Raw genomic sequence first — 27,022 nt, forward strand, 5'->3', positions numbered from 1 at the left:
TTTCCTTTGTCTTTACTATAGTCACGTATATGTACAAAGGAAACACAGACCCAACTGCGGGCTTTGTAACTCTCTAAGCAGTCAATCAAATCTTTTATTCAGAGCACACGTGAAAACAGGAAACAGAGGACGAGCTGCAGAAGTCTGAAGAGGAGAAACAGGTGGCGGGGAAAGGAGGCTTAAAGAAAATTTAGTTCAGAACAATGAAGAAAAGGGGAAACCCCAACTAAACCTGTTCATTATTTTAAATTAAACACTATTTGAAGACAAGCTCTTATTATTTTTAAGGAGAAGCCTTATTTTACTTGAAATGAGAACAACACTTTACTACTTTATTATTAGAGTAGCCTTTAGGTCATTGGGAAAATTAGTAATAATTTTTAAAATACTGCTGAATTTTACTGTGTTTTATTTGATAGCTGACACTCATTTCTGTTCATTCTGTACACAAATGAGTGTCGCAGTAATTTCACGAACAGATACATCCTGAAGTTTGCTGACGACACAGTGATCGTCAGTCTTCTAGTGGGGGACGAGTCAGGCCATGGACAGGTTGTAGATGATTTTGTAAATTGGTGTGATGAGTCCTTCTTTTCACTTAATGTGTCTAAAACTAAACTAAAGGAGGGGAAAAAACTATGATTATTGATTTTAGGAAGTCCTCTGATAGCTCATCACATATTATCATTAAAGCTGGGATAGTTGAGAGTTATAAATATCTAGGTGTGGTACTTGACCATAAACTGTGTTTTCAATCTCATGCTGATGCCACTACTAAAAAAAAGTTCAACAAAGACTTTTCTTTTTAAGGAAAACGAGATCTTTTAATGTCTCATCTGAGATGTTGTCTTTGTTTTATAGAAGTTTTATTGAATCTGTGATGTTCTTTTGTATCGCTGCCTGGTTTGGCAACCTGGTTTGACGGTGAAGAATAAGAATCGGTTGGGACTTCTGGTAAAAACTGCTTTATTTTTGATTCAATAATTTTGTATTTATCTTATATCTATGAATACAGAGTATATCCATAATTACATACAGTTTTTATTCATGGTTCTAAACCTAAAAAACAAAGACCAACGTGTGCTGTATCAATTGTTCTTTTTCTTGACCCTTAGTTTGTTTTCTGTGACAGTGATGGATTAACGCAGCTTCTTATGATCCTTATCCATTTGTCTACATGTCGATGAGTTCATCAGAATGATTGATATCATAATCTGCTGATATCAAAGCTGCCTTAGCCGTGAAATCAACGATTATGATAAATCTTGATATGTTCAATGAATTGAAACGTCTCGGCTAACAACTCATATTAGATTTTTGCATTTAGTTTCATTAAAACCAGCAAATGACTCATTTTGATTTGGTAAATGTAGAAGTATTTCTGGATTCCAGACATATCCAGACCAAAAAAAAAAAAAAAAAAGTCTAATTCGCGCTTACTTAAAACCAAACATACAAAATTAAACTTTTAATCTCCATCTGTGTCCAGGTGACTGTCGCCCCTCTGGCTCCCAAACACTGTCTGAATGATTTGCTCCACTCCTCCTGTACAGGATCGAAAAGCCCCGACAAGGACAGTTGCCAGAGAGGCCACCTGTGAGCTGCAGCGAATGCATTTCGTGCTGGCTCTGAATACAGATTGAGACTGTGACACAAATTAAACTACAATGCATCTTCAGATTAAAGCAATTAAACTGTCAGAGCTCTGAGGCGCAGTATTTTGGCTGTGGAAACAAAAGGGGACATTCAATCCATTAAGTTTGTATTATGAGCTGTGCTTTAAGATCTACGCTGTGAAGTGTGAGTGCAGAGTCCTTTTAGAACAATGCAGAGATAATGAAGAAGCTTTTCCATCTATGCGGGCACTATTTTTTTTGACATTTATGTCTCGTTAGCTGACAAAATCCAATTACTTAAGCGATTTCATAAATGTGCCCTTAGGAAAAACCTAAAATCGCTCAACTTTGTAGTTGAAAGGCACATTTGTGGACCACCAGACTACGCTTTCCTTTAGATTTCTTTTTAAATCTACATTGTGGAGTATAGGTGATCGCTATAATGCTTATTACATCCTGGACAGCCTGATGACACAGCAAGAAAATAGCCGTTATAATAAATCACTCCTACCTGTACACCTGCCACCTTCAGCAATGTAAGGACTGGCCCACACTATCGAAGCTAACAGAAAACTCCCAATGCAGGGAATGCTGGGAAATCTGACCACAGTATAATGAATCTTCTGAGTAAGTACGGGGCGGAGAGTGAAACACATCACTGACAAAATTAAAGAGCAACTTCTTTTAATAAAGCGTGCCAGGATCCTGATGAAATCAAGGGTGCAATTACATCAACTATTAAAATTATATGGGGAAAATTAAACTATTAAAAACTTCTAAAATAACGACTTTTGGCCCGGGTATCAAAAGAAGATCAAAGTATGGTTTCTGCATGCCTAATGTTGAATTAATGTATGAAAAAGGAGGCAGTTAAAAGTTTCAAAAACAGGCTTTAAAAATAAAAAGGGAACTGTGTGTGCAAGGGTTTCAAATATTTAAGGGCAGGTCCACAAGAAAAAAAGTAAAATAAAGTAGAACGCAAGTCTTTGATGAAAACAAAACAAAACAAAAAAACCTGAACAAAAACACGAAAGAAAAAAAAACATTATGATGGATGAACCAAAACTCCCATGGAAATAGAAAAAGATAAGATAAGATAAGATAACCTTTATTAGTCCCACACGTGGGAAATTTGAAAAATATAAAGAAAAACAACAAAAAACAAAAAGGCCGTTTCTGTTGCAAAATCCTTGGAATCATAACATCCTCTGGGACTCACGGATTGGCAAAACCTGCAGTTTCTCCACCGGCCACTTGGGCTTGTCTTTAAAAAGTCAAACCATGTTGACGCCTATAAATCTGTACGCAAAGGCCACATTTTTTGAGCTTTGTACTGCAAGTTCAGCTTGGTCAGTAGAAAGATCTGACAACATGGCAGACACACTCCAGGTTACCAACGCGAGCAGCACAGGCAGCGATGATGCTGTGCCGAGTTTGCCTAATACAGTTACGCTGCAGCTTACGCTTCCCCTCAGGATATGTCTGGATTCTATTTTGAGATTTTAATTTAATGAAGATGCACATTTTGTTATGATCTGGACAATGTCAGCGCATTAATTCTCTGGATTTGCAGGTTTTCTTTATTGCCGCCTACAGTGATTGTATCAATGGGACCGTGTTAGGCGTGCTCACTGTGAGCACACAGGTTGACTTCTTTCTCACCACTCTCCCTGTATACAGAAGAACTTGGGTTAAAGGTGAACTAATAACATGACCTTAATCAGGCTCCATTCAAGCTACACTGATTAATAACTGACTTCAGTGACTTTTTCGTACCTGTCCATGTCTCCAGCTCACATCGCCTTGTCCCTTCACACAACTCTCCAGGCGGATAGGACTCCCCGACACAAAATGTTTACTCTCCATACACATGCTGCTACCCACGTTACGGATCTTCACCAAAAAACACACATAAGAGCAGAGTCACATAAGCATGAAAGACGGCAGAAAGACGTTATTCAGGCAATAAGAGTTGTACATCTTCAACAGAGATCAGAGGTTTTCTTAACTACCAAAATCACAAAGAATATAATGCAAAAAAAAATCATCAGGCAGCTTCAAGTAGTATTACACCATTAGTTTGGGTTATTTCAGGAGGCAAGAACACTGCAATTAAGCTCTAATTAAATTCATGCACTGAGTGTAACCGGTCCACAGCTCCAGACAGCAGTCTGGTATGACAGACAGATAGGAATATTAGAGCCAAATGGAGAGAATTTCTGACAGCTTCTTGAGTTATTTTAGAGGAAACCGCTGGTAATTACTCTTATCTTTTGGCCTGCCATACCAAAGGAGAAAAGGAAGAATTTGCTTAAGACACCAGTAACAAGACCAACTATCTTTAGACTGAACCTCTGGCACACAAAGTGGCATTTTAAAAATAAACTACATGAAGCTGAGAAAAAAATAGCTTCACATTACATATTCAAAGTACTCACTGTCATGACTTTCTAACACACATTTCTTGGTAGCTCTAGTTCCATCTTTCAATTAGGCTGCCTTTAATTAGAGGATAAGAGCAACTGTACCTCTCCCCATGCAGCAGCAGGAGGCTCCACAGGTGGGTAGTGCTTGGGCAGATCCCAGGCCACCTCACTCATGAACCACTTGAAGTTCTTGCAGTTGAGCCGGTTCCTCAGCTCCTTCTGCACAGTCATGTCTCCTGCCGACAGGTGGCGGTACTCAGGCCTGCGCTGGTAGATGTACTCGGCGTACTCGTCCATCCACACTTCTGCTACTCGCTTCAGGTTCTGAGATCAGAATGGTTTCTCAGTTAACTCTACAGTTACAGACCACATTTCACACTGTTAACTGTCAGAACAACAGAAATCAAGTTTTCACACCAATCAAATAAATGACTATATTTATAAAAATGTTGTTGGTTCATTTATTGGCAAAAGCCGAGGCTCACAGAATAACTTTGCTACCATCAGGTTAGTTCTTTGTATATGCAGTAAATTCTTCTTTCAAATTCTGCTTCTTACACAACTACATGATCAAGTTCTGCACGAACTGGACCAACAAATACCCCAATTTGCTAAGCTGTCACAAACTGACTGACAGCAGTGATTTGTGTATGTAGTGCCTGAATTGGCTCATCAGACAGCAGCCTCTTTGGTTGACAATCAAGTAATGCAGGAAATGCAGTTAAAAGTAAAAAAAAAATAATAATAATAAAAACATATATAGCACCTTTCAAGAAAAAAAACCCCAAAACAAAGTGCTTCACAGAAGCTAAAACATAAAAACAAAAATCAACCAAAGGCAAGTTTAAAAAGATACGTTTTTAGCTGTTTTTAAAAGAGACCACCGAATCCACATATCTAAGGCTCAAAGGGAGAGAGTTCCACAGTCTAGGGGCCACAGTTACAAAAGCTCTGTTGCCTTTAGTTTTCAGCCTCGTGTGTTGGACAACCAGCAAGCCCTAATCACATGACCTCAGGGACCTGCTGGGAATGTATGGATGTAAAGGTTCCCTGATATATGTTGGTGCTTGTCCACGCAGAGCCTCGAATGTCAAGGTCAAAACCTTGAAGTGGATTCTGAATTTATTAGGGAGCCAGTGCAGCTGAATCAGCAGGGGTGTGACATGGGAGTACTTGGAGGACTTGGTCAGAAGCTTTGCAGCAGCGTTCTGAACAACTTACAGATGCTCCAAAGAGGCTTTATATAAACAAGCAAACAAAGAATTACAATAATCCAGACGAGATGAAACAAATGCATGAATGACAATTTATAATTCAAAAGTCAAAAGTTACACCGAGGTTCCTGATAGAAGGTTTGGCAAATGTAGCAAGTGGACCCAAGTTTTCCATAACACTAGATGCAAATCCTTTAGGAGCACAAACAAGGACTTCAGTCTTCCCCTCATTTAGTTGAACGAAGTTTTCAGCCATCCAACCTCTAATGGAGTCTAGGCACTTATGCAAAATCTGTAGCATGGAAACATCTTGGGCTTAAAGGAGATATATAAATGAATATCATCTGCATAGCAGTGATAAGAAATGTCCTTAAAAGTGCTCAATAAGTGCTGAAGAGGAAGTAAATACAACAAAAACAATAAAGGCCCCAAAACGGAACCTTGTGGCACACCATAGGCAAGAAAAGTAGAAGAGAAACTGTACTCAGAGGTAGCCACAGAAAAGGATCGTTCATGCAAATAAGATTCAAACCACTCCAAAGCAGACCCTGATATACCCAGCCAGTGTCTTAGCCTATCTAGCAGAACATGATGGTTCACAGTATCAAAGGCGGAGGTCCAACATCAACAAAATGGAGCATTTTCCTGCATCACATCTCATCAAAATGTTGTGGGAGACTAAGAGTTTTACTTCAAAGACGCCCAAGTTAACTTTACAACAACTTTCAGGTAGAGAAAGTTGTTTTTGTCTTTAAAGCCTTTATAGCCAATATTTCCTCTTTTTTCTTAATAACGTGGCTGTTTCAGTGTATTACAATTTGGGCTATTGGCTGCAACAAGTGTCCACATGCACATTACATTCCTTTGTGGCTACTAGTTGGTTACTAATGGATATTCCAGGCTTTGTTTGTGCAGGTAACCCTCTAATATATTTACCATCTTACCATATGTAAATCAATAATATATTTTGTTCCATAAAAGAGCCATGAAAGATTTCACAAAAGCTGCAAATAGGTGAAGAAATCTAATGAATTTTCTTTATGATAAATGCATTGATAAAAAGTCATGAAATATGTTAGAAATTTAAATATTTGTGAAGTTTCAGTTTTTCAAAGTCATCTAATGAGAAACTGGACCAATTGTACTTGCGTCTATTCCCTAACCAACCACCAGTTTGATCATCAAAGTGGTGAAATTCCCTTTAGATTAATTCCAGACTCGTAATCTGCAGAACAGCTATCTGAGATTCTGTGTTAGTTTTGTCACGCTGTGCAGCACATTTAATATTCTCCCCTATGCCTTTTTTTTTCTGCTTTTGCTGTCTGAAAATATTTGTAATAAATATATAAATAAATAAAATCTGCTTTAAAGTCTTACAGTTAGCTGGCCTGTTAGCTAAATTCCTGCCTTTCTGGGCATCGTGTCTTCACTGCAACAAACAAAGCCATCATTTGTACATCCTGCCACCCTTGAAGTTTTGATTGATTTGACATGACAAAATGATCAAAGCCGCTCAGTAGAAAGGAGGCCAGTCATCATACAGGACCTGTCATCGTGCCCCGGGAGGCGAGAGATGAAAAAAGTACCTTGTCTCTAGTCACGAAAGCAGATATAACACTGAACTGAATTATGTGCTAATTTACAAGGTGCCTTTATAAAGGATGAAAAACTGTCTGTTTCTTTTCTTTTTTTCTATATACTTGGTGTTGGGAAGCTGTTACGCCTAATTAGGTCTCTAATGACATTACACATGGATCTGAAACATTCTTTGTAGCTTTATGAAATAAGAAAATCTGAAATCAGCTGTGAGACTGGCTTGGCTTTAACAGAAGAAAAGGAGCAATATGCATAATGTGAGTTGATGTTGTGAATCCACACTTAAGTATTACTGCTTTGTCAATTCAACTTGTTTTTATTTTATATTTATATACTGATGACATTATTCACTAAAGATTGAAAAGATGAATTATCAGGAAAGAAAAACCCAAATGCCAACTGCATTCATTCTTCCTCTTTACTCAGAGGGGGGGCATCTTCTTTTGATGCACTCCAGTGGCTCCACCTTTTCTCCTCCCCTAAAGAAACCCAAAGGTCAAAGTCACCACTCCAACCAGATTTAAGGGCTAATATGCCTTGGGAATAACCATTTCGATAACCCCAACCTTAAGGTGAAATTCTTAGAAAAAGTGGTAATTTTAAGACTTTTCTTGGTATTTCATCACTAAGAGCTACTCTTAGTGCAAGGAAGTATTGGAGAATAAAAAATAAGGATTACGAAACAAGAAGCCCTTCTGAAAAAGTGAAACACGTAAAGGTCTGATTTAATGTCTTTTTACAAGATCACATCTTGTAAAAATAATTGCTAAAATCATGAGGAAAAACAATTTTTTTTTTTTTAAACCATCAGATACTGATAGAAAACCAAGGAGGAAAAAAAATAGAATATGGACTTACTGCAAGCTACATAAACAAAACAAATAAACAGAATATATCCATGTAGGTTGTTTGGGCAAACAAGATGCTTCTTTAGTTTTTATAAGCCGACAGAGTTCCAGATATTTAACTGCTAGCGGAGTTGTGTTGGTTGCTTCATGTGGTGCTGGTAATATCATTGCACAACCACATCCATTACGTTATTCGCCTGAACGATAGGTGCATGGCACGATTGTGCACGGCACGATTGTGCCAACGGTGCGTTTGCCGAGTGCACAACCTGCCAGGTTATAAAAATCAAGATGTGCACGACCCGTTGAAAACAGCAGCTAACGACAGTAGCGGTGTCGTCAATTTCATGTCAAATTTGTCATATGGTGCTGGTTGCAAGGCACTGAGATTTCCTGACCTACCATATCTTAAGATGTTGGTCATTATGTGAATCATTTGAGAGACACTGTAGAATCTACACATGTCAAGATGCGAGTAGAGCTCGAATCACCCGAGAAGACTTCCAGGACTTCTTGGTACAACATTGAACACTCGGATCCTCAAAAGAGTTTCCCTTCTCTGTGTAGGTGGAGTAAGTGCACAGGACAATAGAAGTCTTGAGAATCTGAGAGAGGAGTAAAGGACTCCATCAATGTCCACTGTGAACCGTCGTTCAACAGAGATTGTTATAAGATCTAATGAGAGCAACTTAAAATGAACAAGAACACCCAAATGTAAGACATCAGCTACAAAGAATGCATTATTTATTGTACATTTAGGCCACTAAATTATACATGTAGTGACATAAGCTCACAGAAAAAGCCCCACCCTTTTTGTCTCATTATAAGAGCATTAATATTCATGACTAAGAGGCATAAAACAGGTGAGGAGGAGAGAAATCCGATGCAAAATGAGCGACAGTAATGGCAGCACAGACAACATCTGACACAGGTTCTTTAAGCCTGCTTTGAGTTGCAAACATAAAAGCCTGAGCAATGCGAAATCCATCCATCTGAAGCCTTTGAGGAGTCAGCCTCTGGGGTGCGCACGCATGCCTGGGAGTATAGATGGTAGCAGCCTTGGAGGCAGGGATGGTGAAAGGAATGAGAATACAAGTTCAGCAATCCTCCCAGGAAGGAATAAATACAAATCCTCCAACCCTCGGAGGTACAGATGTAGTGAAGAAAAGCTTCCAGCCACACACACACAGGCACACATAAAATCCCTGTAGCAAAGCTCATCGCCTGCAGCAAAACTCAAGCTCTGTGCTCCCTAGGTGAAGTGCAGTTCAGTGGTTCTATCTTCCTGTGTGCCGACTGGACTTAGCGGGGGCTGAGATTCCCTGATGTGCACACACATACGTGCACACAAAACTCTATAAATATGTCTGGAGATCCTTTGTTCTCTTTATCTGTACCTGCTGAAATGCTTCTCTCACCACGGTACTTAAAAAAAAATCAACATAAATGAAAAAAAAAAAAAAAAAGTCTTGAAGGTTTAATTCTTTCCTGAGGCAAAAGATTTTTAGAGCACGGGAGAAGTGTCTCTTAGTGAGCCATGACTAAATCCTTACACAAACCAAAGTCTTTATTGAGTCCTGTTAAGGGAATTCTTCAGTCCGTTAGTTCTGCATGTCTAGATATACATTCTGGATTTTGTGCAGCAGATCTCTACTATTAAAACTGAAACAGTTAAGGCACTCTGATGGACTGGTGACTGCTCCAGGGTGTATCCGCCTCGCACACTATGGGAGCTGGGACAGACTCTGGCCTCCCTGCAACCCTAAGTTTGATAAAAGTGGCGGGGGGGAAAAGGGTGGATGTTTAGAATGATAAGCTTTTTACTGGGAAAACTCTTTTTACTCAGTTGGGGTTGGTTCAGTTGCTTTGAAGTGAGAGCCACAAACAGTGTGTCATCAACAGCAGGTGGTGTCAAGCTGCCAAGCAGACGGGAGCATTGACCGGCACCGGAACTAAAGTCATGGACCGTTGACGACACAGTCAGCAACAAAATGGATTTTAGCCACCTAAGGGAAATCAATAGTGGTTTAAGTTTATGCCCTATTTACCCACAAAGCCAGAGCACATCATCAGATTGACAACCCCGCCCCCCCAGCAATTTTACCACACAAAATCTTAAACTTTTTCCACCTCCTGCTGTTTTGATTGGTTATTTTATATTATGGTGTCACATTGTGACATTTAACATTTTGGGGTTATGAATTGTTAGCCGTCTGCTGTCTTCCTGCATGTTGCAGGAGAACTTTATGCTTCAGTGAGCAGAGGGATAGAGGGGTGGATTTGCACAAGTCGAATGTTTGCGAAATAGTCGAAGCTCTAATCCAGCGCTATCAAACTCATTTTACATGGTGGGGTACATAAAGTCCAAATATGATCTTAAATAAGAAATGTCTGTTAGTAAGACGACTGTGAAACTGCCAAAAACACAGCTAAAAATGCAAATTTATGCCCTCCTTGGCAGTTTTCACACTTTGCAAAGTCATGCAATGGGCTGTTTGATTACGTGATTATGTTTGCTGTGTTTGACACCCCTGCACTAATCTATTGATTTGTGTTCCTCACACAACATTATACTTGTGCTGCTAAATGAAATTTTCCATCATTTTGCTGATCATACTAGAGCTCGAGTTGACTTGATTTATTTTGATATGATATATAGAAATAAACATCTAGCTCCATCTCTCTGAATGTTTTGTTGGAGGATATATTTGAAGTTATGTTTTCCAAAACAACTGACACATTCTCATAAATTTAGAACTTCTAAATTTATCTTCATAAATTTAGCACTAATCCATTATAAAATATACAGAAGCAGTTCTTTGTAGTTGTTGTTGTTTTTTTCCCCCAGTCCCTACTGAAGAGTCTGGACAACACAAATGATCCAAAATACGCTCAGTGATTGTTACTGTCATTTGGAGGGGGTCATGTCCGTGGAAGTGAACATGTATATATATAGTAATGAGACTTGGGCACTCTCAAATTTGCCAGCCATGTACAGTAAGTATTTACTTATATAAGGATGTTATTCAGTGTCTATTAAACACTGGTCAGTGTTTTTCACACCAATGTTTAAAAAAAGAAAAATCACAAATAAAAAGTAAACAAAACAAAACAAAAAATAACAGCTTAAGAGCACTTTGTAAATTGTGCTAACCAACCTTATGCTTTTAGAGCTGAACTGATAACTAAGGTCCACAAAACAGAGGTAAATCTTAAAGTGCTGTTTGTGTGTGACAGCGCTTTGTGTCATTATCATGTAAGTCATTTTAAAAATGACTTACATGATAATGACATGTGGAGAAAAAAAATATACTAAAAAACAAAACAAGAAAATGCCAATCTTTTCTCCCCCCAAGCTGACATACAAAAAAAGCTCTGTAGATCTCACACACACACACACACACACACACACACACACACACACACACACACACACAAAACACCTTCCACTCTTCCTAACATTTTTTCCGTCAGATCTTCTATCAGGTGTGTTTGAAAACAGATATAAATGAAGAGCCATACATGCCGAACATGAAGATTTTTTGTTATATTATTTACATTTTTACAATAAGCCATGGCCAAAATAAAATATACCAGCTAATACCAAAATTAAAAATTAAAATGAAATACAACAGTTGGTCAGTGACTTCAGCCATCACTGTGTGGTACAAAAAGAGCCTTTGGTGTTCAGAGTTATCTTGACCTAAGATCGCGCTAATTCATCTAGTCTAATGGGGCAAGTCAGTAGTAAATAAAAACCTGTATTATTATTTGATTCTTTGTAAACTAGTAGAGAAATCAACAAAAACCAGATTCATAACAGCCCCAGGTACAGTCAATACTTTTATACTGTTAAAACCAGCCTGTTTGTTTGCTATCAGTATTCAATACAGCCTCACTGTGGGGCTAATGGTCAGACCAAGAAGGCAAAAACCGAGGCCAAAGGGATTAATTACATATTCATCTGAGCCAAACAGAGCCAGGTGTCAGAATGAGGCTGAGTCATGCATAATGAATAATGTTCAGCTACAGGCCAGAAAGCCATTTTTAACACTTCTCATACTGTTTCACAGTGTTAAAGCTGCCATGGAATAAAGAAAGAATTTTCTCATAATTAGCTCCCCTAAGTTGTATGCTGTGTGTGTAGGTGACAACTTTTAGAAATGCAAAGTAAAGGAAACAAAAGCTGCTAAAAGCCTGCATCACACTCACAGCGGCTTGCAATTCAGTGGTCTTTTCATGTAATGCTAGCCTTCAGTATTGAGTAGATGGTAGATTTTGGATAGTAATCGGGTTTTTACGCCCAGTCACAGATAGGAGTTGTTAATGCTAATGCTTCTGCAACCTCCCAGGAAGGGTTGAGCGATGTGTTAAAAGTATCCAACTGCCACCATCAGTGCAGTAATCACAGGCTGCTGATGTTTGTGTGTGCATGGCAACGATCATTCCCCCATTTCACTGAGAGACTTAAATGAAGAACTTTGAGATGATGGAGTTAAATGAAGAAACAGGTGGAGGTCATGCATGTCAACCGAGTTCGAAAGCAGGGTTTGTGAAATAGCTGCAACTTTTAATACATTCATGCACAAAAACACAAATCAGTGTAACAGTTTTTATGCGATGGCCCAACATTTAATGTCCCTGATCACGATTTTTGTCTGTCTGTTGTTTACCGAGTTGTGTCCAAATACACATCAATATTGCGCGTAGACGGAGACGTGAAGAAATCCACTTTTGGAGGTTGGAAGGAGTTTAACACTCACACTAGAGACCAAAGTTGAAGTCATACACATTATAGATTTTCACACAACATCTGTAGAGCCCAACCAATGCAGCATTATTAAGACTAATACTGATATTTAGTTATTTAAACCTGATTCGGATTTTGTTTCCTTTCATATTAAAGAAACTAATGGATTTCCTTTGCATTTACTTTGTGTAGTTATTCATTACACTCTGCTCAGCACCACCTAGACTGACTGGTTATTATGTTTGTGGCGCTCCAAAGCGCATTGGCTTTTGTTGTTTGGACAGTAAAGAGAAGAAAGGGTTTTTGAGGTGAGAAATTCCTAACCGACACCTCTGCACAAGGCAAGACATTTCACCATGAGGTCACTGAACAAATACAAGGCACCAGAAATGGAAAACATCAAGCTTTCCCATAATGCTTAAGACAGATCTGAGACTTACCCTGGCAAGGCTGACACCACCAGGAACTTTGTAGGGGACATACTTCCTGTAGATGTGCCCAACCCTGGAGCAAGGAATGTCCTCCATCCGACCACCACACATCCACACCTACAGAGAGAGAGACGGGGACTCAGCAGTGATAAAGATCATATCTGAGAGTGAATTTGTGTAACTGAACAGCCTGGAATTGAGAGGGGCAGATGAGGTTAACATTTCCGAGATGAAACAGAAACTATGTGAGAAAGACAAAATGTGGGAAGACACGACCAGGAAAAAGCAACTGAGAGTAGACAAGGTCAAAACATAAAAGGAAAAAAAAGGATAAATGGGAGAAGTAGGAGAGGGACCTTTAAACTGAAGAAGGGTAGGGACTGTATAGGGTACGCACAGGGGTGCAAGGTATGCTGACTTGGTCATGAAATCCTGGAGAGAGGAACAAAAGCAGCAGGTTCAAGTAGCACAAAGAGAGTTGAAAACTTCAAAGAACTACAGATATGGATCCTATTTTATAAAGGACTGCAGAGGTGATAGAACTTTGTGCAATCTAGAAACACATGAACTTTTTTCAGAGACCAAAGAGAGGAAATTACACCGAAGAGAATGAGACAAGTCAATCATGCTTAGCTAAATGACAAAGACTCAAATTGGATTTGGTATGCTACTTAGCAAAAGCAGCGCTACCTTTCAAGTCTACAGGGTGTGAAAATCTAGTAATTTAAAACTAGAATTTAAGTGATTAGACACTTTAAATTAATGAGAAGACTTTGGGGTCAAAAGTTTGACTATATGAACTTTTGACCCCAAAGAGTTCGGGATTATCTTTTTTACATTACAAGCTTTGAATTTATTCTCTCAGTGTGCTGTTGATGTCAACCCGTTTTTTTATTTAGCTGAATGATGCAGACGTGTAACAGTTGAAAGAAATTAATTATTACCACCTATTAATTAATTACCACCTAATTATCAGAGTTTTGGTATCAACCATAAAATGTAGTCTGATCTTAATCTAAGTCTCAATTATGCACAAACACAATCTGACTAACAGATAAACGTGTCGATAAAATATGCAAGAAAAAAAACTAATAAAGATTCAGCTGAAACATTAACACAGTGTGCTGCACAATAACGATCAAACTAATATCCAATACAGATGTGTTTAGGCTACAACATGTTACTTAGAAATGTGTGCTGCTGACTTCTCCACAAGCTACTGGGAATTAGATGTTCCAGTTAAGGAGATCGGATGGGACATGTGGGTTGTAGAGGTGTTCTCGTCTATATATAGACATGCAAAAATCTGCTCTTCCAAACAAACTAGTGTAACTCATTTTCATAGCACCTTAGAAAACTAACATCAATACCAGTGAATGAAATACCAATAAATATTTGGCCCGTTTAGCCAGTTTAAGGCTTACATACTAGTTGATTATGAATATTATGGACAAAGCATTTCAGGAGATTAGGGAAGAAGATCAAAATCTGTCTAAAAGCCAGATTAAAATACATCTACTTTAAATCAGGATTTAAGATTTATGTAAGATTTTATTGAGTGTACTTTATATGAGATCTCCACCAAAACCTCCCATGACCTTTACAGCACACTGTCCTCCATATCCGCCTAAATCTTGCATTCCTCCTACTTCTGTCGTGACTTGAACCTCTGAAGCCTGAACGTCTGATGATATAACAGTCATAATATGCTGTCTTTATACAATTTGAAATTCAGACACTTTAATCTAGAAAAGTCTTCCTTGCCTTCGGCTGAAGGTCAAGACATTTTCTGAAAGAAACCTCTCTGGTGATGAAGATAGAGGCTGTATTTAAGCTCAGGCATATAGTAACGAGAGCAAAATTATAATTTCCCACCTGAATGTTGTTATACTCTCATTCCCCTCCCGATTCTCCAGAGTGGACATCAGCTGGCTGCTATTTCAATTCAATTACTCCTTGTCAAGTTTGTTGCATCGCTCCAGCTTGGACAAACAGAATCGGGGGAAATAAGAGATTGAATCTACCCTCTCCACACTGTGCTGTAGGGGGGAAAAGTCTGACCTGCTGCACTGGTGCCTTCCATCCCCTTTATCCCTGCACTGAAGCACTTGAGCTTAATAACAGGGGCGCCCCACCGCAGGAGGGATCAAGAGCTCGGGTTCAGTGGCAGTCAGATTAAATTAAAAGTCTTATCACTCACCTCTAACACCTCAACCTCTACAATCTGCTCGCCTCAAAACATGAACACCAGAAACCACAGCACGGCGGCCCAGAGCAGCTTTAAAAGCTGTGTCCTTTTAAAGTACCATCTTGTTTATATAGCTCCTTTCAAAAACAAATTATAGAATGCAATTACACTGGCATAATAATTTAATTCCATACACATAATCTGATTATACCTGACTTTTGGCACTAACTTACATCTGAAAAGTAAAGTGAGGAATGGTTACCTTAATGAGAGAAAGGGAATCCTTCTTAATGTATTAAGAAGATATTTTGGCTCTGCACTCCAACTGCAGTGGTGCTACGGATCGATGTTTTTTAGGAGAAGATGCCAAGAAATCTAGCATACCAACAAAAAAGACCCGGGAAAAGAATGCAAACGAGTAAACATGGATGAAAGCAATGTAGCTCTTAAATTATTTTTAACAAATCAGCATTGCAAATGTCTCTTGAAGGGCTTTGATGTCTTTTCATTTAAAAGGACAAAGAGGGAAGGAAACGCTATAGCAACAACAGTATGATGGAAGAATGAGTCTCTTTTTTTAGTCCAAATAAAACTAATCTCACCCAAGAATCTCTCAATCTTCCTGTTACCAACTCAAAGCTTTAGTCACTAAATCCATTAACCTTTCATGCAGAGTTTGCTTGCCCAATTAAGCAAAAAATGAACGGCGCATTTATTTAAAGATGAATGGTGTCTGCTAGTAAAGCCTGATGCACAGAAAATGTGTGTGTGGTTCATAAAACTCCTTTCAAGCTTTCACAGCTGTCAGCCGGGCAGCAGTGTTCATCAGCCAGCAAATGGTTTAAAGTTGTGAGTTCATATATTTTTTCCTCCTACATTTGTTTTTAGACCACCTCTAAACTGAAAACTGAACCACAGCTCTTCATCTGCTGATCAGCAGCAAGTTTTGATGCTGCTGATGTCAGAATTCAAATGAACTGTGTTTTTTTAAAATGAACCAAGGCACAACAGCCACACCTAGACCCATGTACAGAACTGGGAGGGCAACAACGACAAGAGTCAAGCTTGAAAAGAACAAAGAGAAACTGAGGTGAAAAAGATAACCGACGGCTAGGATAGCAGTCAGAAGAACGAAACAACAACAGCATTTTGTAAGAAACGTGGCAGTTATCTTGGCTGTAGCTACATGGTAGCATAGCTAGAATCAAACAAAGTCTTTATGATTTTGTTTGTTTAAAAACAGGTTTTGTAATACAACCATGTGATCCGACTGATTGCGGTTGTTACAAGCCTCTGACCGGTATCAAGAACAATGAGGCTGCAGTCTCCTGCATGCAGCGGCTCTAAAACATGGAGCGCTGTAATGTAATAGTAACAAAAGACTAAACCCACTTTATCTTTGAAGGATTTTTATTTTTAACTAGTGCTGTCAACATTAATCTCGTTAACATGACGTTAATGCCATAACCGCATTAATGCGGCAAATCTCTGTTAGAGAGTTACTGCAGATCGCCCCGCGTGTGGGGCTGCACGGTGTCAACGCGTTAGCGCAGTTAGCTCATAAACGTCATTTTAATGAGATGACAGCACTATTTTTAACATTTGACCTTTCTTAGTGTTCATATGGATCAACCACTCCTAAGAGCAACCCTTTGCCTTATTGTTTAGCTTCTCCCTGTATATTATTATTGTGCTTTTGAATTTGCTCGTGCGTCATTTAGCTGGAGTATTTTTCTTGTCATTCCGTAGTGACGTCCAATAGATAAAAGGTAAGTGTTGAACTTGCATTTGATAGCATTTAACTGCAACTACAAATTTATAGTCAAAGAGATGTTGATGCAAGTGAAAGAACCCATGATTAGGCTCTGTATGATGACATTAAGTTGTTAGGCCTCCATCACTCAGGCCCAGAGATCTGCAAGTGATCATGGCGACCAAGTTTGCATCTAGTTGCATGAAAGACACCAGCTTGTTTGCGAACACTGACCAGAGTGATTTCAAGTGTTTCTCATGTTCCACTGCTGCTTGGCCAGTAGTTGGTGAGTGTTTGCAGACAAGTTGAGGTCTGCAAAGCAACTACGGACAACCGGAGCAACTGGGCAAATAAGTCAAAGAGATTATTGATGCAAAATTATAGTATCAGCTTATGTTTAGCACTGAAAGAAATTCAGGAACCTAACCAAAAACTTGTGGAGATGTGGAAAAAAATGGTTATTTATTTGACTGAACTAATGCTAATATAATAATGTAAATATATATTTTGTTGTATTTATCCGCGACACCTTAAAGGCCGGTCCATGAAAATATTGTCGGACATAAACCGGTCCGTGCCACAAAAAAGGTTGGGGACCGCTGGTTTACAAAATTATTACCACCATCTAAAATGTATGCCACGGTTGTCCTAAACTAACAATATTGCTCTTTACTAATCCAGCAGTTTGCAAAAGCTCAAAATTGTTGTTATCCATGAATTTGACCAGATTAGTTATTTACTCATCTAAAAATCAGTTTTAGTAGATTACGCTTGATTAATTTCCAACTTCTCAGAGACATCCAGTATGCTGGCTCAAGTTTAGTTATAAGAATATGAACTCAGTTGGTTTTATATAATAAATAGTAACAATTTTAGTCTTAAACATGTTTGAAATATTTCTGTATAGTATACTAACTAATAGTGTTCCCTTGTTTTTATGACAGATGCTCTAATAAATTTGTAAATCTATGTATATAATGATGTAAAAAAAAAAAAAAAAAAATTTTTCCCTTTGGTCATAAATGTTGCCTATGTGAAAGTAAAACTTTTCACATAGGCAACATTTCATGCAAGGCATACGTTAAAATTTCTCTTATTCCGTATCAATAGCAAAATGGCATTATGTTAATATGAAGAGGCAGTCACAAGTAAAACTGTTTTGATGGAAAATTAGATTTAGGTGTTCAATTTGTATAAACAACAATGCCTCTGTGCTGGAAATTTCACTCTAAGGAACAATCGCAGTACTATCACACAGGAGCATATGTCCAATTTCATCAAACTACACAGCAGTGGCCTTTGTGTCTAATTGAGTGAGACGACAAAAGTCCTTACTCATTCAAACCAGAATTCAATTATTGTGACGGGCCGTTTTGTCTGTCCGGCGCACGCAGAGAGGAGGGGGAGACCACTGCTTAACATACTGGCCAAGTCGCAAGCAGTTATGGCTGTGTTGTAGAATAATTCATGGTGAAGTACCAGACAAAAACATAATCTAATAGGGACTTCTGAGTATGATTAATGTGGAGAGTCGTAGATGCAACAGATTATATTTGGCTCATGAGTTGAAACCACAATGAGGGAAGCACCATTTGCTTTACAAGTCTTTTAGCTGCTTAGTTAAAGAGATATGGGGAAAACCAAAGAGAGGGAAGCACATGGGACCAAAATTCTTTAAAAGCTGTTTAATGTCAAAATATAGTAATGCTGAGCATATGAGCATTAAAATCAGTAAGCGCTTATTAAGAAGGAGGTGGTTCAGGAAAAATGAAAAATGTTTCATTTACTCCTGCACTTAGCAACAAGACCTCTTTTCTTAATAGCTTTACAGCAATTTAAGTTGTGCAACTATCTTCTTCTCATCCAGGTCTGCCCATTTCTATTTCAGTCTTTATTTAGTCCAGTTGCTTTCTAATGCATTCTAACCTGTTCTCGCCTGTTTTCTCTTCACAAGCTCTCTCCTTCGTCTCTTTTCCTGACATTGACATCTCTTGAAGTGACTGTAACCAATTCTCAATTTAGTGACAATGACGTGGTCTTTCCTGTTGATTCTGATATTATCCCCCCCACCCTCTCCTTTTGTTGCACCTTGCCATTACTGTTCCCATTTCCTCTGAACACTCTGCTCTCTGATTTTCATCAAATTTGACAATATCTCCATGAACACGTATTCTCTCCTGACAGCCTCTTTTTTCCAGTGTGTCTGCTTTCTGAGTATGTCAGTACTCACATGAACTTCAAATTTTTCCCCTTCACAGGCTAACCTTGAATCAGTAAACAGTATTTCATATACTTGTTGGTGATTTTGGGCTTATTCGGCTTTAATCTTTGACAGCAACACTGAGTCACTGCAGATGACTATACTTTCTACCACTTCCTCTGCCCACTCTCAGTGCTAGAGGATGTGCAAAAAGCTAGACAGCATACAGTCTAACTGTTGTTTTCTTACTGACCCCAGTCTCCTGAATCACCACTGCTTCCTGGTAATGGATGATTTGACTTGTCTGTTAAAAACTGGCAGGTCAAAGGAATTCCACAAGAAAACCATAAAAGTTCTGAGGCGCTCTGACAGCAAGCATTTTGGGTCCTCTTAGAAGCGTGATCATCTTTATCCTATGACGAAACAGGACACAGGTAATCCGAGGGCACCAGGGCTCACTGGATGGCTTGAGGTTTATGAAATGATGTGAATTATGCAATTTGACCTTCATGGTCTCTAAATCTCAACCCAGCTGAATGCATAAGGGAGATTTTGCACCAAAATACTAGAGAATGATTCAACACTGTAATCTCAATTTCAAATGAATTTCTTTGCCAAGAATGATGTCATCACTTCTATACAGTTTTATTATGACTTATTAGTCATGTGACTTTTGGATACAAATTTTTAAATAATAGGAAAAAAGCAATTTTTACAAGATCATGAGTCAGTGACAAGCATGACTGAGGTTTCAGTGCTGTCATTTTCTGCTTACACACACACACACACACACACACACACACACACGGTTCATAACCCTGGGTTTAGTATATTCAGTACCAAACTGAAATGCCTGAATCCAAACATTAAACCAGGACCAACACGTCTTGGGAATCAAGTCAGCTTTCTTCACGGACGTCAAAGTGATTTTATTGATTATTTTCGACGCTACACTGCACTTGTGTGCACTCTTCTCTCTTTTTAAATTGTTTTTTTTTTTGTTTTTTTTTTTTTTGTTTTTTTTTTTTTTACCTTGAAGGATATCTCGTACTGCTCCCCTCCCCAAATCTCTAGACCGGTGTCGTATCCCCCGAGCTCCCAGAACCACTTCCTGTCGACAGCAAACAGTCCACCTGCCATCACTGGAGACCTAAAAGACACAAAGGCACAGTTGAGCATATATTGGAATACAACAGGAAGTATTAACCCTCTGATGCATGAATTATGAAAGCCTTGGTCAAGATTTTTTTCTTAAGTGCTTTTATTCTTCTCAGGACATGAAAAAAAATGTTTAACTCTTTTTTTTTTCAAAAATATGTTTTTTTATAAAGTTATAAACTTGTCCACTCCAGTGGACTACATGCGCCTGAGCACTTAGCATGAAATACTGTGAATTTACTGTAAAAATTAATTACCTTGTGTTCTATTGTAAATATACAAACACTTGTTTGCTTGTATCCTTTGAAAAACATCTCAGCAATTTTTTTGGAACTTTCAACTCATAAGGCCCCAATGTTTAGACGTAAATAACAAAACCAATCAACAGTCCTAGCTATGAATCCTACACCTGAATATGGCAAACTATCTCCAACAAGAGAAACATTTTTGAGTCTACACAGTTCTATAACGATGCAGGACAGTATTACCAAGCCCTTAGTAGCATGCTGGAAGAAAACACAAACTGACATCTTAGTCTCTGCATCTCCAAACAGTTCTATGTTCATCACACCTAGGCTGTGCGAAAGTTTGCAACGCATCCAGGGCACAATGGCACACAGCATTGCATGCAGATGTATTTGGTCTTCCGTGTGCACACAACATCATGGCACCTGTTTGCATTTTTCACCTCGGTCAGTTGGGGCCAGTGATATCCTGTGGCAAACCTGACCTCACAGGCTACTTTGGTGACTGCTCTCCACTTCACGGGTTGTGGGGTCCCACTGGGTCTTCCTCTTTTGCATTGCTGGAGGGAGAATCTCTTCTCTTGTTACTGACAGTTCTTTCCCATACAAGTTGGTGTTGTATGTTATATTATCAATTAGATCTGCTGGAAACAGATGTCTGAAGAAATCTATGGGATCCTTCCCCTCCACATTCAATTTCCACTCTCCTAGAAAAGGAGGCAAGTCTCCAACCAAGTCATTGTCTTGGACTTTCCAAATATTTTTGCGGGCTTGAGTATGGTCAGGTGCCATGTACCCATCTCCCACAGCTCCCTGATCATACTGACCTTCCTCTTCATCCTGCCCCTCATCGTTCTCACTTTCTGCATCCTGACTGTCTGTGTCTTCATCATCCGTAGTTCCTATGTCTCTGTTCTGCTCTGGCAGCCACTCTCATCATCACTGGACTTATCACTGAACTCCTCATCACTGCACTCATCAATGAAATCATCATCACTGGAGCTGGATGGAATTTCCTGGACTATTCTGTACGCTGCCTTATTCTTTGCTGCATTTGAAGTCTACAAAATATGATAGAATAATTATTATAGTAACTCAAACTACAGCTGATCTGCACAGAAATATATATTTTAAATGAGTAGCTTATAAATGTAACAATTATATGCTTAATTATAACCAAAACAGTCCCAAAAAACAGTGAGACAATTTATGACTTCTGTTAAAAAAATATAGTGGGTAATGCATGATGTCCACTACAGTGGACACATGGTTAATTGTAGTTTTCTACATATTAGACATAACAATTTCTTATTCCAAACAGATAATATCCTTCCCTAGATGTTACTGCATATCATCATATTTTTTTTTTACCTGTTGGGCTCTTTTAGCATAGAAGGATTGACAGGATATGCCAGCAGTGGTCGGCAGGGGTGACAGTTTGTCTGCCATCTTTGATTCAGAGGAAATTTACTTGCAGTTGCACTAACTGAACACTGAATTGACCTCAATGGAGCATGGCAGCAGAGAGCACTCTAGAGGCTAATATGCAGTTCCACCATAGAAACCAATGCATTAAAGAGATATGTACGTTTTAGTAGCTGTCCACTCCAGTGACCACTATGCATCAGAGGGTTAAAATGACTTCAAATCTTCCAGGCTAGCCACACACATAAAGTGCCAGGTTTGAACATCCCGTGACTTGCTAAATGCACACAGGATTAAATAAACAGAAAAGTGTGTTAGAGAATTCCGGCTCTATCCCACTCCAGAGCTGTGTTTTTCACATCCCCACGTGTGTGTGGCAACCCAGTGACACTCTTCACAGCACAAAACCAATTAACCCATCTGAACCAGTGAGAATACTGACTGGGATGACAAGCTCAGCAGTGCCAAACAACATAATAGTCCTCAGCTCAGAGTGCAGTGGGAGCTTCTCCCTGCAACAAAACTGAACGTAAAATATCGAACAGCTTCTCATCAGGACACCGACAACAACAAGAGGAAAACGGGAGGAGCAGGCGGGCAGAGAAAGAAAAGTTTTATCCACGGGGAATATTCTGTATTGAACTATGAAATAATGCAAGACAGATGAGAACATAACCTCACAGAGAGCATTATAAATCCAAGAAAAGCCTCGTTTCCTTCTATTTCCTGAAACATTACAAGGCATTTGTGCCCAGAGTTATTATCTAGTGATACACTAGTGCTCAGAATTTCAGAGCTTTATTTTTATTTTAATCTAAATTGTAGCAGTATGGGAATTAATAGCAAAGGGTATAAAAGGAAAATAAATTTGAGGACTACAGAATTAATTTTCCAATCATTCTCATGTTGAAACACCACGTTTGTCTTTGTTGCAACCAAGGTGGATACTATTGTTAGTGAATTATGAGTCTAGAGCGGTTAGCATGGACGATATGATGGGCTTGGACCATAATCTCAGGTCCCATCAGTGTTCAGTAGAGCAGGGCGATATGGCCAAAAATATTTATCACGATATATATTTGAAAATTTGCGATAACGATATAACCGACGATATAATTGATGCGAGACAAAATACAACTCCACAACATTACTAGCGCAAAAAGACAACCTTCCATTTATTTTCACTTAAACAAGAAGCTGGTTTTTATGTACATTAAAGCTTTATAAAAATGTAACAGTGCAAATGCAAATTCCTTGCTGAAAGTTTAACCAAAAGGCATTTCCAGTAGAAATGGGCTGACATATCCTGAGCATAACATGTATAATATCCACTGAAGTTAAAAAGAGGTGCTTTGCAACATTAAACTGCAGTGTGCATTGCGCATTTTTCGGACCATAAGGTGCACGGGATTATAAGGCACATTAAGCGAAACAAAGCAGTCAGATAAATCAAACTTTATTAAACTCATTCTTCTTGCTTCCTCCACTTCTGTACCATTGATTCATTAATGTTGAATTCTCTGGCAGCTGCTCTATTCCCATGTTGTTGCAGTATATTAATGACTAACCTCGTATTGTGGATGGATTGTCTCAGTTGTTCTCCTGACTGAAGTTTGGTCCGTTTACAGCATCCTGCCATGCGATTGCATTTGTCTCTAACCATGAAGAACCTTAACGTTAACTTTTATAAGTGGAAAAGTGTTAGTGTTCGTCCTCCAGCTTCACTGTTTATGTTATGCTAATATAGCTGTGTCGCTAGCGATCACGTAGCACATCATTATATACCAGCTAGCCCAACTTCAGTAACCCTACAAACGTCACTGCTGTTTAGTTTCCTGTCTTCATTTATGTTGGAAGTGATAGCAGAGCTGTACGTTTGATTTTTTTCAGAAATCTCTCAGTCAGAACATGCAATATCATGCTTAGGTAACTAGCAAAACTAGCGAGCTAACTTCCGCTAGCTTCCTGCTAACTTCTAACTCCGTTAAATGTAATAACTTTTGTTTTCATGGATGCCTGGAAGTTAAACTTTATAGTTACACCTGGTAAAGCAGCAATGCTGATCGTTTTATTAAAGATGAAAGAATTGAGACAGTTTTTAACGCTCAGTGATGCTGCAGTGTTGTTTGACCTGAAGTCAAATATACGGAGTTTAGGACCCAGATTACTCCCAGATTTAAGAGCATCTTAGTCCGACAAATATGACAATAACGACGGCCGCTTGCATGTTCTGCAAAAAAATGTGCTTTGTTGTGTATCTGACGGACAAACACCAAACCAGTTCCACATCACTGAAGTTGCACCATTTTTACAAACCAATTCTGGTTCATCTGTTTCACTCAACAATCGGCCATGTGCGTATGAAAACAAAGGCACTGCGCATGCGCGTTTTACTCCCATTCTATCGCGATATTTCATTTTCCTATCGTTGCCTAACATTATACCGGTATTACCGTGAACGGTATAATATGGCCCAGCCCTAGTGTTCAGAGAGATCGCTTGCCAACTTTGGCTTTTTTCCCCTTAAATTAATCATTAAATCAAAGAAATTTCACATGGAAGTTAATCTGCCTCTTACCAGCAGCACTTTTCCATTTTTTTACCGTTAGTCCAAGTATGTATTATGGTGGTAACGGTGAATATAAACCGTAATGCGTAACTGCTCCTTAACAACCAGCTTTGTGATCATAGTGATAAAAACTAAAATGGAAACGAGACTGAGCCTAAATCACACATTAAGCGTCGTAAAGGCCATAAAAACACGAGCTGAGGTCGCTGCTTGTTTTCCCCTGCCTACGTTTGTTCTGATAAAGCGCGGCTTTCTGCAACAGTTTGAATAATTCTTTCACACAGACATACTTGACCTGTCTGACCAGATAACTGTGCTTGTGCAGTTCATTGTCCATAACTGGTGACTGCTGTATGCTGGAGGAAACAAAGTGAAGCAAACAAAGCTGCCACACACACACACACACACACACGCACGCACAATCTGCTTCCCTGGAATAGCGCAGAGTGAAATGCACCAGACAGACTTTCATCACAGGACAAAGGGTGAACAACAGTAGCTGCAGGGGCACAGAGAAACAGTGCTACATGTCTGTGTGTGAGTGCTGATGGTGGGTATGGTCAGCAGACTGTGTGAGTTTAGCAAAGAGAGCGTAGACACTGCGTGGGCACTGATTTATGGGGTGGTGATTGTTAGCTCTTGTTCACCGGAGGGAGAAAACACAAACACTCTTCCCAGAGTTGCGTGGAAGGAAACCCAGCGGCTTTTGGGAATGACAGCACTGACATCTCGCAAGCTAGTCAATATGAAGATCGCTTAACCACAAGTTAAAGTTTAATCTGGCAGGGTAACAACCACATGTATGTTCAACTATACTGATAACAAGCATAAAACATAATAAAACAATTATTGATTTTGCCTGGGAGCCAGTTGCACTCCACTGTACGCCAGGCCAGGCGACATCATCTCAGGTGCAGATGCTTTAAAATGCTTCAGGTGATGGAAACAAACCATGTCCCATTCAAGATAGTCTCATCTATTCCATTCGTATCAATTAGCTTGACTAGGTCAATGGATCAGCAGCTTTTGATTGTTTCAATTGCAGCCTCCCCCTCAAGAACTGGTCATTGACTTCACAGTCAATTATAATTTGTAGTGTATGGTAGGACTGGGCGATATATAGTTTTTTTTTAAAAAATATCGATATATGAATTTTGGGTCATATTGCCCAGCCCTAGTGTATGGTATTAATGACTGCACCTGTACAGCCTCTAATGTTTGGAATTGAGTTTTAATGGCTTGATTTGTTTAGATTTTGTCCAATGTCATGGTGGACTGACTTGACAGTACATTGTCTTTGTCTATGAGATCAAAAAGCTGTTTTTGGACTGTAGGATATTATTATACATTGCTAAATCTTTGATTCATATAAAATTAAATTGAAAACAAAATCCACATTTGGTTAGCATCATCAGATATACTGCACACCAAAGAAAAACAGGGCATTTCACTTAATTCTATACGCAATTTTGAATACATCTGACATATTATTCTATGCATGAATGTCCAATTAATACCTGTATTATAAAACTGAATTCAGCTTCCGTATCTGTCAGATTCTGTGGAACCTCTAATTCATCATTTCGTGGTAATTTGTCATGTTTGTTTCTCACAAATGCCTGAACACACACGTGAACATTCACAAAGACCTCTTGAAAACAATGAATTCCATTCTCTTTCAAACAGGGAGCCACTACTCAAAGCCAGAAAAAACCCTGTTGCTGCAAAACACTTAATTTAAAATGATAATGAGTTGACCCAGTCACTACTCACACTGCTGCTCCTGAGTTGCTTAGCAACTACTTTGTTTTGCCGCTGTGCAGAAAAAAAAATCTGTTTGTGGAAGGAAAAAAAAACCGTTTTGGGAGGACATATTTAATTCATTTTATTCAGGCATATAATTTAATCAGCGTTTCGTATACACAGTACTGTGCAAAAGTCTTGAGATGCCCCTCATTTCTTTATATTTTGCTAGAGAAATGAAAAATGCATGCAGTGATTAACTGAAACATAAATCACTTCAGTAACACAGTATATTGGGCAAACAGGACTTTTTCAGTTCTTATGAGCTTTAAAGTCAACACAATACTCTAGCAGCCCATCATGGCTGAGGGCTGAAAAATGAAGTCAGTGACAGTTACTGGTTGGTCTCCAAATGGTATTACATGGAGTATTCACATTTCCATCAGCTTTGACAAGACCCCCAACACCAGTGGCTGAAATGAATTTATGAATTTATGACTGACTTTGGCGTTCCCGAATTAGTTCCTCTATTCAGCACCACCTGTGTCAAAGTTATCTGTATCTCTAAAGCCAAACTAAACATCTCATTCATTGAAACATGGGATTAACAATTGTGGGTTTACAGTTAGGTGCCTTGACTATTTGGCAGTGTTGGGCAAGTTACTTTGAAAAAGTACCGTATTTCCTGGACTACAAAGCGCACCTGAATATTAGCCGCACAAGCTAAAATCAGGGGAAAATCCTGTTTTGTACATACATTAGCCGCACCTGACTAAAAGCCGCAGGTGTTTCAATGTTGACTTATCATATGTAAGAGAATATGCACAAAGCGAATTGTCAGGAAAGAGATGGCTGTTTGG

General features: G+C 38.9%; 1 protein-coding gene and 1 long non-coding RNA gene across 2 annotated transcripts in view; both read right to left on the reverse strand.

Annotated features, from left to right (window-relative positions):
• Window positions 1-27,022, reverse strand: part of LOC101481280 (polypeptide N-acetylgalactosaminyltransferase 10) — a 133,997-nt gene that overhangs the window by 8,377 nt on the left and 98,598 nt on the right. Inside the window, exons 7-10 of the mRNA XM_076889426.1 lie at window positions 20,055-20,172; window positions 12,891-12,998; window positions 4,145-4,366; window positions 3,393-3,509 (exon numbers count right to left, since the gene is read on the reverse strand). Coding sequence (XP_076745541.1) covers window positions 3,393-3,509; window positions 4,145-4,366; window positions 12,891-12,998; window positions 20,055-20,172 — 565 coding nt within the window. The remainder of the gene's footprint in view (window positions 1-3,392; window positions 3,510-4,144; window positions 4,367-12,890; window positions 12,999-20,054; window positions 20,173-27,022) is intronic.
• LOC143420882 (uncharacterized) lies at window positions 21,176-22,054 on the reverse strand. The gene is made up of 2 exons (XR_013100643.1): window positions 21,797-22,054; window positions 21,176-21,486 (listed from the first exon to the last, which is right to left on the reverse strand). It is a non-coding gene; the product is annotated as an uncharacterized LOC143420882 (long non-coding RNA).

Source organism: Maylandia zebra, linkage group LG10 (genome assembly GCF_041146795.1).
Source record: "Maylandia zebra isolate NMK-2024a linkage group LG10, Mzebra_GT3a, whole genome shotgun sequence".
In the NCBI taxonomy this organism is placed as follows: Eukaryota; Metazoa; Chordata; class Actinopteri; order Cichliformes; family Cichlidae; genus Maylandia; species Maylandia zebra.